The sequence below is a fragment of the Leuciscus leuciscus genome (assembly GCF_965113295.1).
Source record: "Leuciscus leuciscus genome assembly, chromosome: 3".
Classification (NCBI taxonomy): domain Eukaryota; kingdom Metazoa; phylum Chordata; class Actinopteri; order Cypriniformes; family Leuciscidae; genus Leuciscus; species Leuciscus leuciscus.
In genome coordinates this window covers 40,215,974-40,231,195 of record NC_138727.1, presented here as the reverse complement: position 1 = coordinate 40,231,195, position 15,222 = coordinate 40,215,974, and the positions used below count along the sequence as shown (strand labels likewise).

At 35.8% G+C, this 15,222-nt stretch overlaps 1 protein-coding gene across 1 annotated transcript; it reads left to right on the top strand.

The window, feature by feature from the left end:
- Nucleotides 1-11,572: 11,572 nt before the first annotated feature.
- On the top strand, nucleotides 11,573-14,171 carry ambn (ameloblastin; the record flags this gene model as incomplete). The annotated part of the gene is made up of 6 exons (XM_082165306.1): nucleotides 11,573-11,812; nucleotides 12,320-12,364; nucleotides 12,906-13,046; nucleotides 13,121-13,165; nucleotides 13,259-13,297; nucleotides 13,656-14,171. The coding sequence occupies 6 exons, from the start codon at nucleotides 11,573-11,575 to the stop codon at nucleotides 14,169-14,171; spliced, it is 1,026 nt and encodes a 341-aa protein (XP_082021432.1).
- Between the last annotated feature and the right edge of the window lie 1,051 nt (nucleotides 14,172-15,222).

The following is a 15,222-nucleotide window of genomic DNA, read 5'->3' as shown; positions in this document are numbered from 1 at the left end:
TTTCCCTATTTCACAACTGTTGAGAAAAGTCTAACTTGCTAAATAATTTTTTTCAAACATGTCACTATGTTACTTCTGCTGATTGGCCAGTTGCATGTTGATAATGTATATATATATAGCATTTATCACTGCTGTTTTGATGTCACTCCTGAAACAGAGAAGTCTCTCATACATCTGCCATAAAGGTAAGAAGCAATCTTTGAATCAACGGCATTTGCATTTATATTTGGACATTTAGGAGACATTCTTATCCACTGCGATTTACACATCATGAATATTTCTCTATTAGATCTGAGCAACTCTTCTTGAGAACCATGAAATCTTTCCTACTTGTTGCTTGTGTCTTTGGACTCTGCTGTGCCGTGCTAGTGAGTAACATTCTCTTGCTTTTTAAATAAACTCTGTTTGCTGATGTGCATGTGATATTCTATTCCTTTTTTAACCACCACACTGTTTTGTGATATAATTTATAACACTGGAAATGTGATGAAGATGCAAAATGACAAATTCATTTCTTTTCAGGCAGAGGATGAAGAACATCGAGAGAAGCGCTCATCAAGCCATTCCTCAGAGGTCAGTTTGAGTTTAAAAACACTGTATAAGCAAAGTCTCTTTTTTGCCATTGCATACAACCATTTGAACTAATTGATCATTTTAATTACATTTTCAAAAAAGGTCCTGAGCAATGTAAACACATGTAATACATAAATCATAGAAATACATTCTGAATGCCAGTACATGTTTGTCTTCATTTTGAAAATCTGTTGTGTGTAGACTCTTTTTCAATGTAAATCTCACTCTGTTCCTCCACTGATATTACTACAGAGACGACCTGGAGGCTTCTTTAACCCGTACCAATTTCAGCGTCCTTATCCCTACCCATACTTTCCCCCTAACCTGCCTCAGCCTCAGCCTCAGCCTCAGTTTCCAAACAACAATGCCCTCCTCAGCCTCTTGCCATTCATCTTAGCACAGCTGGCATCTGCCCCTGCCCCTGCTCCTGCTCCTGCCCCGGCCCCGGCCCCTGCACCGGCACCGGCCCCCGCACCGGCCCCCGCACCAGCTCCAGCTCCTGGTGGGAGATAAGCAACCAGTTAAATCAAACTAAGAAAAGTGTCTGATTGACTCTAAATACGCATTATAATGCCTGCCTCTTGCTCTTGCTATGTAAAAAATAAAATAAACTTTGCATCATTGAATCATATATTTGTGTTTGTGTTAAGCTTCCTATTTAGTGTGTTTATGAGTTTTACCATATGGCAGCAGCCAAAAGTATCAAACACATTTACAATTATTCAACAGTTAGTCCTCAAATCTTATTCAAGCAGCGTTCCAAGTACTGACTGAGACTTTTCTGGGTCTTTGTTCGTTCCTCACAGACAGTAGTCGTTGTCTTTGTGAGTGAGTCTGATTCGTTCAGAAACAAAACATTTTTTAAACGAATTATCTCAAGCGAGTCATGCACAAAACGGATTTGTTCAAAAGCACTGAATCATTCAAGAACGAAACGGCGCAGTTGTTGTGTGTAACAATGGGTTTGCTGTTGCTTATTTGGCAGATATATTTGGCAATTTTTAAATTGTGTAAATGTGAGTTATCAAATTCTTGTTTATAGAACTGCTGTATACAGGGCCGGTTCTAGACATTAGGAGGCCCTAGGCAAAATTCATGTTGGAGGCCCCCCACCCCCAATAAAAAAACACTTGAAACAAATATGATTCCTAACCTTTTTATTTATACAACATTTAATTTTAAAAGCAGTATATTTTTACTTACACAGTACATAAGTTTGGACACATTACTATTTTTAATGTTTTGAAAGAAGTCTCTTATGCTCATCAAGCCTGGATTTATTTGATCAAAAATACAGAAAAATAATATAGTGAAATATTAATAAAATTTAAAATAATGGTTTTCTATTTTACTATACTTTATATTTCTGTGATGCAAAGCTGAATTTAGTGTCACGTGATCCTTCAGAAAACTTTATAATATTCTGATTTATTATCAAATGTTAGAAATGGTGCTTAAAGGAGAAGTTCACTTTTAAAATGAAAATTCTGTCATCATATACTCACCCTCATGTTGTTTCAAACCTGTATGAATTTCTTTCTTCTGCTGAACACAAAGGAAGATATTTAGAAGAATGTCAGTAACCAGACAGTTTTTGGGTCCCATTGACTTCCATAGTAGGAAAAAATATATACTATGGAAGTCAATGGGACCCAAAAACTGTCTGGTTACTGACATTCTTTTAAATATCTTCCTTTGTGTTCAGCAGAAGAAAGAAATTCATACAGGTTTGAAACAACATGAGGGTGAGTATATGATGACAGAATTTTCATTTTAAAAGTGAACTTCTCCTTTAATATTTATTTTATAACCTGTGATACTTTTTTTCAGGATTTTTGATTATTAAAAAGTTGTTTTAAAAAAGTCTTCACTATCACTTTTTATATATTTAACACATCCTTGCTGAATATTCCTGTTTTTTCTGTATTTTTGATCAAATAAATGCAGGCTTGTAGAGCATAATAATAAACTTCTTTCAAAAAACATTAAAAATAGTAGTGGGGCCAGACTTTTACCGGTACTGTATGTAGGCCTACATATTAATCAAACTTTAGGTAAGGTAATCTCTTTTTTGTTTAATGAAGATGTTATTGTTGTTGTTGTTATTTTGCTGTTTTATTCAATTTATTCACAGTTCCAGAATCCCACTTCAGTAGATGAGCATAAGTGCTTTTATATTGCATTGCTACCTTAAATATGCTATACACAAATCAAGTGGAAGAGAAAGACACGATCGCTACTGAGCAGAAAAAAATATATAAACTGATATTATTGGCGTAATGTCAGGGTATAATCTAATCATCAGCAGAATTTAGAAGATAGACCCATAGATATGAGATCCTTTATTTGAAACATTTAAAAATGTTGTAGTGTGTTGGCTTTTTTATTCATTGTAGGCTACGCGCAAATTCAAAGCGTCGCGTCTGGGCACGTTAATGACGCTCGCGCTCTTTTAAACTCGTAATAAAGCGGTGAATGATTTTTCCAGAAATTACGCTGATCTACAGTACAAGTTTATATTTAGAATACATTGCAATCACTCCAAAATAGATGACGACAACTCACACACCTGCATTATGAGCTGTGCTTCTTTGTGTGCTTATTAGGCTTTTGCCTCGCAGCACCTGATGGATGCGTTCGTTACACATACTTTCAGAAGCCGGCACCCGCTTTGTAACGGACACATTAATTGGTTTAACTGCAGTAATGTTACAGTCTATGGTTAAGATAAACATCGTCACTATTTTTAGTTAATTAATAAATATTGAAATAAATTGTAGATAGGACATTTGAATTTTTTTTTTTTTTTTTTTTTTTTTTTTGTCCCTCTGTCTGGGCCCCATCCCGCCAATCGGGCCCTAGGCACGTGCCTAGTTTGCCTTTGCGTTAATCCGGCTCTGGCTGTATAAAAGCAATAGCATGATGCCTGTCACTCCAGTAACAGAGATGACCCAAGCCATTGTTGCTTTTTCTAATGTGACGTTTTCGAAGTTGCGCGCGAGGTTAAAGTGGACAAGCAGGCCGTCTACGGGACCAGCCAGTTTCCAGCATATCTTTATTTACACAATAATAATCTTGTACATTGTAATCCTTTTATTTTTAATATTTGGCATGTTTATACACCCTGTGTGTGTAATAAGCAGAGTGTACACGGGTGATGGACCCGCCTATAGGCGCATATACTAACATGCTCTTTAAATAACAAAAAATAATAATACTGCGCCATTGACTTTAGACCAGGTTTCAGTTGGTAAATGGTGCAATCTATTTCAGTTGCCTCAAAATAGCAACGTGCCAACAATGCGGCTGAACACATTTGCATTTGCTATTTAATGCAAAATGCATTTGCTATTTAAACAACGCAGCGCAGGACGTGAAAATGATAACTGCGTCGGGCTGACACTAGCAAAAAACACTTGCTTCGCGCCTGGCGCCGCATTGTGCCTTCTGTATGATAGGGCCCTAGGAGTCTTGAACACATTTCCTTACTTATTTACATCATTCGTCATTTAAAAAGTTGTACAAAAGCAATGATGTGTCCTATGTTTTGAAATTTGCTAAATTAAAGCAATAGGTGGAGCTTGACGTCCTCTCTGGACATAATGGGTTGAGTTGAAGGTCCAGCCACACCCATAACCCTTTCCCTAAAACTAAATTAGGTCCAGCTGGACTAGGTCAAATTCCACCCAAGACGTCCAGAGAAGGGTAGCCGGATATCATCTGGCTCTGCCGTGAGCACCACTTGGGACACTCTCAAGAATGCATTAGCACAGCTGTGCTTGGAACATGTCTGAGAAGTTATTGAGTGACAAGGCAGTGCAGTTATATAATTTAAAGGTTTGTACTTTTTTTGTGATGGAAAAAGTACATATGCAGATGGGTATGCAAGTTTTGCGACATTGGCAAGATTTGGTACATACTTGGCTTATATCACATCATAAAAATACTTCTTGAAAACCACAGATCACATGTTCGTATATTTATGTGCGACCTGTCACCATAAACCAGCCTGTCAATCATCTCATGAACATCCTCCTCATATACAAACTCCACATGGCATTTAATGTATGCTATTCTTCCAAACATATTGGAGATAATGATGTCTATCTGCCAGTTTTTCATGCGGAGAGTTAATAGTTAATGGCCGAACATGGCCTGTTTTGCTGTTGAGATGTTTGTATCTATAAAAAAAATTACAATGTTGTTGAAGGGTGAAATATAACTCTTATAAGTCTTATAAGTCTTTCTGATCAGGTTAGATTATTCAACCCTTTTCTCTTTTGGTTGTTCATTACCATTAAATTAACATGACATGTAAGTAAAATATACAGTATATTCATGTTTGTAGTTCACAACATCACAAATCCTCTTCAGCGCAAGGGACATAATAAACACTCATAAAGATAGGCTTGCATATGAAATTGTATATTTCCCCACTATGTTAGGTAAAAAAAAGTATACAGTAGTATATATTTGAGTTCATAGTATTCATTGTTGATACGTACTTAGATTGCCTACTAGTTCTGTTTGGATTCTGAGGTGTACGTCCAGTGGATACTTTACTATCCCATGTGGCCATGGGAGAGGTTTGTGAATGGCTGTGAAGTGACACTGACTCGGGTAGGTCACATGATAATGACAACATGACTAATGTGGTATGTCCAGATTACATTCACACAAACATTCATACTGTATAGAGCATTTTTATTTTATTTTTTAACTGTAGCGAAGTATTTACTTATTCAAACGATGTACCTACTCAGAGAGTATTCGATTTTGAATGTAGCCAGTCACCTAAGAGAATCTTTTTTAAATGAATCGGTTGAAAGAATGATTCAATGACTCAGTTACTTGTCTCTATCTCCATTTGTGATTATGTGACCTAATTTAAAATATCTTTGATACTTTTGGTTGCTGTCATGTATTAAAACAGTCATAAGCACACTTCTATATATATTATGTAAATTATGTAATCTTTTTTTTAAGATATCAAGCAAAATATCAAGGCAGGCATTATAATGTGCATTCAGAGTCAATCAGACACATGCTCAGCCTTAACTAACTTATGCTTCATATACATTTACCTTTTCAAAAAATAGGAAGCTTAACACAAACACAAATATTCAATGATGCAAAGTTTATTATTAATATTTTTAACATAGCAGGAGCAAGAGGCAGGCATTATAATGCGCATTCAGAGTCAATCAGACTCTGACAGTCTTTGATTAACTGGTTGCTTATCTCCCACCAGGAGCTGGAGCTGGAGCTGGAGCTGGTGCGGGGGCCGGTGCCGGTGCAGGGGCCGGGGCAGGAGCAGGAGCAGGGGCAGGGGCAGGGGCAGATGCCAGCTGTGCTAAGATGAATGGCAAGAGGCTGAGGAGGGCATTGTTGTTCGGAAACTGAGGCTGAGGCTGAGGCTGAGGCAGGTTAGGGGGAAAGTATGGGTAGGGATAAGGACGCTGAAATTGGTACGGGTTAAAGAAGCCTCCAGGTCGTCTCTGTAGTAATATCAGTGGAGGAACAGAGTGAGATTTACATTGAAAAAGAGTCTACACACAACAGATTTTCAAAATGAAGAAAGACATACATATATCAACATAATTAGAGGGTTTTCTATGATTTCTATACATAAATGTTTTTGCATGGCTCAGGATCATTTTTGCACTCGAGAAAATATGGAATAAATATGATCAGTTAATTAAAATGATTTTATGCAAGAGTTTTTGATTTCAAACTGACCTCTGAGGAATGGCTTGATGAACGCTTTTCTCGATATTCTTCATCCTCTGCCTGAAAAGAAATGAATTGGTCATTTCCAGTGTTATAGAATACGTAATAAAAAAGGTTTGTGGGGGTTGAAACATAAATTGAATGCACATCGACACATATGCATTTGATCAAGAAGAGAATGTTACTCACCAGCACGGCACAGCAGAGTCCAAAGACACAAGCAACAAGTAGGAAAGATTTCATGGTTCTCAAGAAGAGTTGCTCAGATCTAGAAATATTCATGATGTGTAAATCGCAGTGGATAAGAATGTCTCCTAAATGTCCAAATATAAATGCAAATGCCGTTGATTCAAAGATTGCTTCTTACCTTTATGGCAGATGTATGAGAGACTTCTCTGTTTCAGGAGTGACATCAAAACAGCAGTGATAAATGCTATATATATATACATTATCAACATGCAACTGGCCAATCAGCAGAAGTAACATAGTGACATGTTTGAAAAATGCATTTAGTATTTAGCAAGTATTTAGTAAGTTGGACTTTACTCAACAATTGGGAAATAGGGAAATGATTCACATAGTTGTCTCTTTTCTATATAATTGTAAACATACACTGAATGTATGCAACACATAAACAAAACAAAAGATTAAGGCACACCTTAGGGCTGGATGTGACTGGGATTCTTTATTGAATTATGAGTGTCTTTACGACATCTGTCAAGGTTTTCATAAATCTGGAATTGAATGTGGAATTTGTAGTATAATAAACTTTTTCATCGAGTCCATCAAAAAGCTGATCTAAGTTCAGTTGAGGCATGAGGGAAAAAAACTTCCAATCTCCAAAGTAAGAGAAAAAAGAACAGACTTTATAAAAGTAATTAAACTTACAACATACTGATAGTTTGTTTAATAAACATTTTATACTTTATTAAACCAACTGCAATTCGTTGGACATATGTGAATCCAACAGTTCTACTTTGAATTGTAGCCATAGCTCTTTTAAAGCAAAAAAAACCCCGATTTATAAGCAATTAGTTATTTTGCTGATGCTTTTATCCAAATTGATCTTTACATTTGACTTAAAACTGACACATTTATTTATTTATTTAGTAAACTTAGTTCAGTTTTTACAGTAAATGGCTGGGTTAGGCGTTGTATTGGGGGTATTGGATCTCATGTATTGGCGCTCAAAATTAACCTAAATCAACCTAGCTATATCATTGATTTTTATTTTTTATTTTTTTACTTAGTACCAATTAATAATCATAAATACTTGACTGTTTTGCAGTGACATATTTTCATATGCTAAAGGAAAATGTCTTAGGGACAGAGAGATTATCATGAGCAAATCCTCTGAAGCAATGTAAGTTTTAGATGTCACAATTGCATACATTGACAGTAAGCTTTTGGGAATGAGTGGGATTTTAAGGATTACGACATGACTAAATATTGTAATATCCTTTGTGTAATAGGTAATAGGTTTGTGTGCACAATGAGTTAAAAAATAGTAAATGCATGTGTGCTAAAACTCTGAGTGCAGTAGCTGGACTGGGATAAATCTCAGTGTTTTCACAGTTCTTTCAGGACATCAAGAAGACTCAACGAATTGCATGACAGTAAGTACAATTGATACATTTAAATACTCTCTCTCTCTCTCTCTCTCTCTCTCTCTAGTTAATTTTTTTAATTTTTTTGTTGAGTTAATGTTATCTTCATCAACTTTTTTGAAGTATAGGGAAGATCTGGGCAAGTTGTCACGATTTTTACACCAGTAAATGTTTTTAAGGTTGGTTTATTTTTTTTTTAATCTGTACAAAATATTTTCTACATTAAACAACAATAAGATATTACAAATTTTCAATGACAACAATGTCATCATGGGATCCACCATTAAATAGGGGTTTTGGCTAAATTAAAAAAACATATACAAATACAAATAACTAGCAAGTGTTGTAATAAGTTGAGCGCATTTTTAACATTTAAAACACATTTGACAACTCTTATAATATAGCACGCGACAACTTGCCCCAACCTTGACATGAAATTGGAAAAATACTTGTTTTCATTATACAGTTTACTGTTGTGGGAATGTACTTCATGCTAGTGTGGTTTTAAAGGGTTGTTTAAACTACAGCTTTTAGGAAAATATGATGTTGTAATTTGGAGATTTAAAATATTTTTTACAAATTCTCTTAATTTATCATACATTTTAAACATTAAAGTTTTTGTGAGAAAAAAAAAAAGATTTATTATCTGACTGAACCTCCTCTCTTCTACTCATGAGTGACTCTGTGTGGCTAACTATGGTACTTGTATGTAGAATTAGTTACAGTCTTTACATTTAGTTCATTTATTTAATATCTTTACATGTATTACATTTATCTGTCCTAGTTCAAATGCTTTCTTTATTTAATATCAGTTGTTCTGAATTGCCATCATTATTGAGATAACTACGATTTCAGATCTGTTAGGAATTTCTTTTCTAAATAAGGTTTAAAAAAAAACGTGCCATCCCAAAATGAAGAGTCTCATATTATTGACTGTCCTGTGGCTCATTTCCTCTGGAGCTGTAAGTAAATTTTGTTTTTGAAGGATGTTTTTACTCTCTTTATATCACTTATTATTGTACTAGTATGATGTAACTGAGCAGCCCGGCTCATTTAAGCCTGTAGACCTGAATCAAACAACATTCAATGTATGAAATAACAATTATTATAATACCATGAACTCATGCCATATAAAAATTCCTCCCAGCTTTGCCAGCGTTATAAGCCTTGGAGCTCCTCTGGCAGTGATGAGGTAAACTCCCAATGCTCCCAGTTATAATAAATATGTAATTTTCTCCTGAAGCTGAACAAAATGCCTCATATGCACATGTTCTATTTGACTGTTTAAACTGTCTTTGCTCTAGAGGATCTATTGGCACTATTTTCCTGGAGGTCATTATTATCAAGTGAGGCCGGTTCGACCCGTACCTCTGTTCCCACTGTGGTCATTTCAGTGGCCCCTGCTGCTGCCTCGTCCAGTCCCTTCCCCAGCCCCTGCCCCGGCTCCGGCTCCGGCCCCTGCACCAGCACCAGCACCAGCACCCACACCCAGTCCCCCAGTTATCCCCTCCACCATTCGTGGAGATGGTGGAAAGTAGAGCATGGGTTGTTTTGTAAAGTACCCTTGACATTTCAGTAATGCTTTCAATAAAAAGAGTGAATCTGTTTAACATGTTATTTGGTTGTTTTTTTAGAAATAATACAACTGTAAAATAAAACATTTTCCCTCATTTATTTAATTATATATTTAACGTTGGTTGATAAACCCTGCTATAGAGAAATTTGCGTTCTATGTGAAGTTATCATCAAAATTCTCGAGCTTGAGTAGAAAATCCTCTACAAGCCCCTCATAGCGGGGGGTAACCGTGTACTTTAATATTAAACTCATGAAGTACTACTATACAGAATACACTTGATATGGTCTTGTACGTCATATTTCGGATCTTTGTAGTCAATCGAATTTTAAATATCCAACAACTTGCTGCCCAAGCTCTGTGACCAAATGCTAATATTAAGCATATAGTCACTCAAAATAGTGAAGTGAAAATATTTTCTGAATGAACAGTCTTTCATTTTAGATTATAAATTGGTAGTGTTGTTTAATGTAAAGGTCAATGCATGCAACTCTGAGGCATTATGCACTACAGTATAGGTGTGGTGCAAGTGTCAACAGAGAAAGATGTGGATGTGTAATTTTGAGATTTTGAGATTGTTTTGGGTGGGACAGTGACACTACACACTTATTAAACACAGTCTACATTAAGAGGAAATGTCTTCAAATGCATCTTACCTGTGATACCATGACACGTCTTGTTGTTTGCATATCCAGTCATGTTTAGGGAATTCCTGGTTTTACCGTTAAAACTGCTGTCTGTGTCTGCATTTCTATTTGGTCTGAACCCAACTTAATAATAACAGTTATCTCACCACAATGTGAAATTAGTATAGTTTTACTGTGGGAATGGCAGAATTATACTGTCATTACCTGAACCAAAGTGGCTTTTCAGAAGGTAGCTGTGGTTTCGTTTTAATCAACATTGTGAAGACGAAATCAGTGAGAAGCGACCTCAGATGAGACAAACTCTTCTGGTGTGGGGGAACACAACATCTTGATTTATTGAAATAAACCAGATGTCTTCATTATTCTGACACGCCATCCTGTTTCTACTCTAAAATGTGCTTGCTGTGAGAATAAATGTATGGCATTCACTTACAGACTACCACAAACACACCTAGATTTATGATCATATTTATCTTTTATTAGTAGACTAGTAGTTTTACTACTATAAAACTGAACCAATATATCAAATCACCCAAACTCGTCTGGATATGTCTAACATTTCAAATGGGTTGATTTGATGATTCATTTAGACTCTAAGTGTTCCCTAGATTGTACAATTAAATTATGGTCTGAGGTTCAATATTGTCTGAGGTCAGAGCCCATTTCCAGAGCTGATTGGTTGCTTGAGGAATGGACACTGTTTAAGTACACCCTTCTCCACTTGCATTCTTTCGTTGTGATCAAAGGATTTTAAAGTGAGTATTTGTTTTTGTTTTCTGTCATGCAATATTAGTAACTAATTTATAATTTTTCAAGTTGTATAGTGCACATGTATTTACTGTGTGTATCTTTAGGTATGACACAAATGAGGCTTATAGCGTTGCTCACATGTTTTCTAGCTGGAACGTTTGGAGTTCCGGTGAGTCATTACAGTCTCTGTTCATCCAGATACCACTTGGGTTATTTATTTTTATGTTCCCCTTTAGACATTCTTTTCTCCATAAACAAATTCTAACTCTCATTGTAGGAGACTGTTGGGGGTAGGGTTAGGGTTAGTAGAATAAGTTGACATGTATTTGCTAAGTTATTTCTAGTCAGCAGATATTAAGCAGACAGTCTACTAATAATCTAATGAGAGTTAGTTGACATGTACATGCAGTGTTATTTATAGTCAACAGAATGTCTAAAGGGGACCATCAAAATAAAGTGTTACCGAAACGTACCATGGTTGTATTGTAGAAATCATACATCATAAGAATGCAAATTCACAAATGTCCTTTACTTCTCTGTGTGAATTCACTACAGCATTACTAATCTGAGGTGCAGTTAATGGTGAAAGGGCATCATTTATTGTTGCTTGTTTACTTGATTATGTTATACTTATGTTATTCAATTGACATTTTCATAGATCTCCCCAAATGCTCCCCAAAAAGTGGGAGATATGCCAGCACAAGGAACCCCAGTGATACAGTCTCCACCGTCTGGGTCTGAGGTACTGGTACAAGCCCATCATGTGCCACAGCAGTTTCAGCCTAAATCTCCCAGAGTGCCCTCTGGTCCTCAGCAACAGCTGGCCGCTCTGACCAATCCATGGGCCTCTCCACCCAACCCCAATACAGGTTTCGGTCAACTTCCAGCACACATTCAATACTTTCCCTATTCTCATCCCCAGCAACCGCAGGTAAGAAACTTATTTGAATTCACTAATTTCTTACCTTAATAAAACAGTCCACAAATAAATTTTTGGTAACACTTTATTTCGATAGTCCACATTAGACATTCTACTGTAAGTAACTTTGCAACTGCATGTCAACTACCAGTCATTAGAGTATTTGTAGACTGTCAGCTTAATTTCTGACAGCACTTTATTTTGATGCTCCCCAATAGACATTTTACTGACTATTAGTAACTTTGCAAGTATGTCTTATTCTACTAACCATTGATTTAACCCTAACCCTAACCTAACAGTCAACTAAAACTCTAATGATAGTCAGTTGACATGTAATTACTTGTAGCTAGCAGACTATCGAAATAAAGTGTAACCGACTTTTTAAACAAAATGATACAATTAATATTATTATTTAAAAGAATACTATGTAAAAATATTAAAAAGGCTTTTAGAATTAATTAAATTCTAAAAATACATTTATTAAAATAACTAATACATTTCTCTCCCTGTATTTTTCAGTTTTTCTACTATCCCATTCTTGGACCACAATCCAGGAACCCAACAGTAAGAGTGTTTCCATATAATATTAGAAATATGTGTGGTTTTGTTTGTAGTTTGTAGTGTAAAAATACACCACAGGAAGAGCTAAGAGACTGTCTGGGTTCAGCAGGTTTATTCTGATACGAGGTCCAAACCCAAACTTAATTAATGATAGCTATGTAACCCTCAAGCAAGCCTTTATGTTTAGACACTTTGGTATATTATCCAAAAATATTTCGCTGGAGGAAATCTTCCCATCTCCACGTCTGAGGAGTTTTGATTTATTGTGGAAACCTGATGCACTTGATGTGTCCAAACAAAGAAGGTTGACGTAATATATTGCCTCGTGTGTCAGTAAAATGTGTGCACACAAATAAAAATCTCTGTCAGAAATTTGTCAGTTCAGCATCCAACAATCCTAAGAGGAGTCATTGAGTTCATTCACTCTTGATTGAATCTCATTTGTCCCAGAATCCACTTCTAACTACTGTCCTTTTGCTTACTTGTCAATCTCCTAAGTCAGAACTTTTACAATTAGTTCTCAAATGCTCCTTTCCATCATCAGTTCTCCTATGGAGTGCCTGTTTTCCAGCACGCAACGTCTCAACAATATCCTGCCAATGCAGTTACAGCTTCACAACCATTAATGGCACAAAACAAACAACACAAGCACCAAATGCATCCAAACCAGCCTCAGCAACAACAGGTATCAACGCAAACATTCTGGACTCAAGCAAATCTAGTGTTTTCAATATTCTTATATCATGTGTTTTTCCACAGGTTCAACAATTTCTTTACATGGTTCCACAGACTCAACAACGAATGGTGAATGAATCGGCATGAATTGTTATACAATTGAATATTTATTTTCTAAATATGTTATTGGGGGGTAATTCCTTTTGTGAATGCTTTTTAAAGGCTGGACCATATGGTGGATTGAGCTCCGAGGAACTTCAGGTAAAAAAGTCTGAGACCATAAGTGAAGATGCTTCTTTATTTTACTTTATTTTTTTATTTTTTTTTCTATTCTTATTTTTGGTATAAAATATATTATCATCATAAAGTATTTAGCCTGTTCCCATTTTTTTGGGATTCATATATGAATGTCACAAATTTGCTTATTTAATTGTGACCTAATAGTGCCAATTTTGATATTTTTCTTCTCTTAACTTCTATTCATATTTTCTAAATCCTTCAAAATTAAGTTCAGAAGTGTAAAAAAGATCAGACACCACTGTATCTTTGAAAAGTTTATTTTTATTTTTATAAATAAATATTTTGTCTAAATCTCTGTCCAAATTTCTGTCACACACAGAACATGGGACGACTGGGCCGTGTTGACATGCACATGCCTGCGTTTAGGGGCAATGTGTTTCCTGTAGCTGGACCACAACCTGTTGTACCTGTTAACCCTTTAAGACCGGGCAATTCCTTCCACATCAACACCTACCCTGTCAGTGGAATGACCTTCTCGACCAATTCTGAGGTCCGGCCACCTAGCGCTGTAGCTGTACCACCCAGTGGGGATGCCATACCTGCTACTGGTGGATCCCATCCAAATAATGGAGCGCTGCCTAGTAGGATTGCTAGCAAGCAGGACCGTGAGCGAGTGCCGTGTGATCATGTCCAATCTGCTGAAAACCCCTTAACCAACACTGGACCTTTGTCTTCAGGGTCAAGGGCTGCCTTGCCCACTGTCCAATCCGATCCCCAGTACAGTGATCCCAATCTAGTTCCCACTATATTCCCAACACCAGAAGAAGCTCTTGTTCCAGCGTCCCCACCACTGCTTTCCGATACTGTCAAGACCAACCCTGATTTGTACCCCTAAGAGAAATCTTTGCATATCTTTACTGCAAGATTTATTTTAATATGCATTTTGTATTATGCTAATGGTTTATATATGGGTTAAGGCAGCATAATGGAAGTTTTTTAATATATTTTTCATAGCAGTTCTTAAACTGTACTTTGTTTACTTATTACTATTTCTTTATCTTTTACTCTTCCCAGAATGAACTAAAGTTTTGACTTTGTTGTGGATGAAAAGATTTAAAAATCAAAACCATGTAAAATTATTTCTGACTTTTGTACTGTGAACTTTGTGTGTGGTCCTCAACATATATACTAGACATATGATTAAATACAAAGTTAATTACAGCCTGAGGCTCCTTCTGTGTTGCATACGGTACATCTGTCATCAAGTGTCAGCTGTGTTAATAGAACTGGAAAAATGTGCACATTTCCAGAGAATCACAATATGAGTGAATAAAAAATTGTTTTAAACTATATTAAAGTGCAGAGCATTTCTGAAAGTTCTTAAAATGCCATCAGAAAAACAGAATCGCCTACTGGTGAGGGACAATAAATTATATATATATATATATTATTTTTTTTTTTTTTTTACTTTTATACAGTACCTGGAAAAAAATTACATAATAAAAACATTAGTGGAATATTTTGTATCTTTTCAAATAATTTCATAGCCAATTGTTTTTTAACCTTTACATGAAAGTCAACAGTCAAATTATTGACTTTCACTGCAGTTTCCCAATGTAATATGAAATGTAAATCCAGAATGAAACAGAAAATAGGTTCTTTCCACACAATATATGTATTGCAATAACCAATTAAGTTCAACAGAAAATTGTTTAAAATATTGCTTAGGTACAGTGTCTTATGGTCTCTTATGGTCTTATTATTTATAATATTATTTATAAATACTTTATTTCCTAGCGGTGTCCTCAGTCAGACAGAAGGTTCCTACAGTTTGAACAAGTGTGAACATTGCTGTCAGAGAGCTTTTATGATTTCATCTCAAGTGCCATAAATATATTTTCTGATTGCGTTTGATTTATTTGTACTATATATCATGCCAAATAATT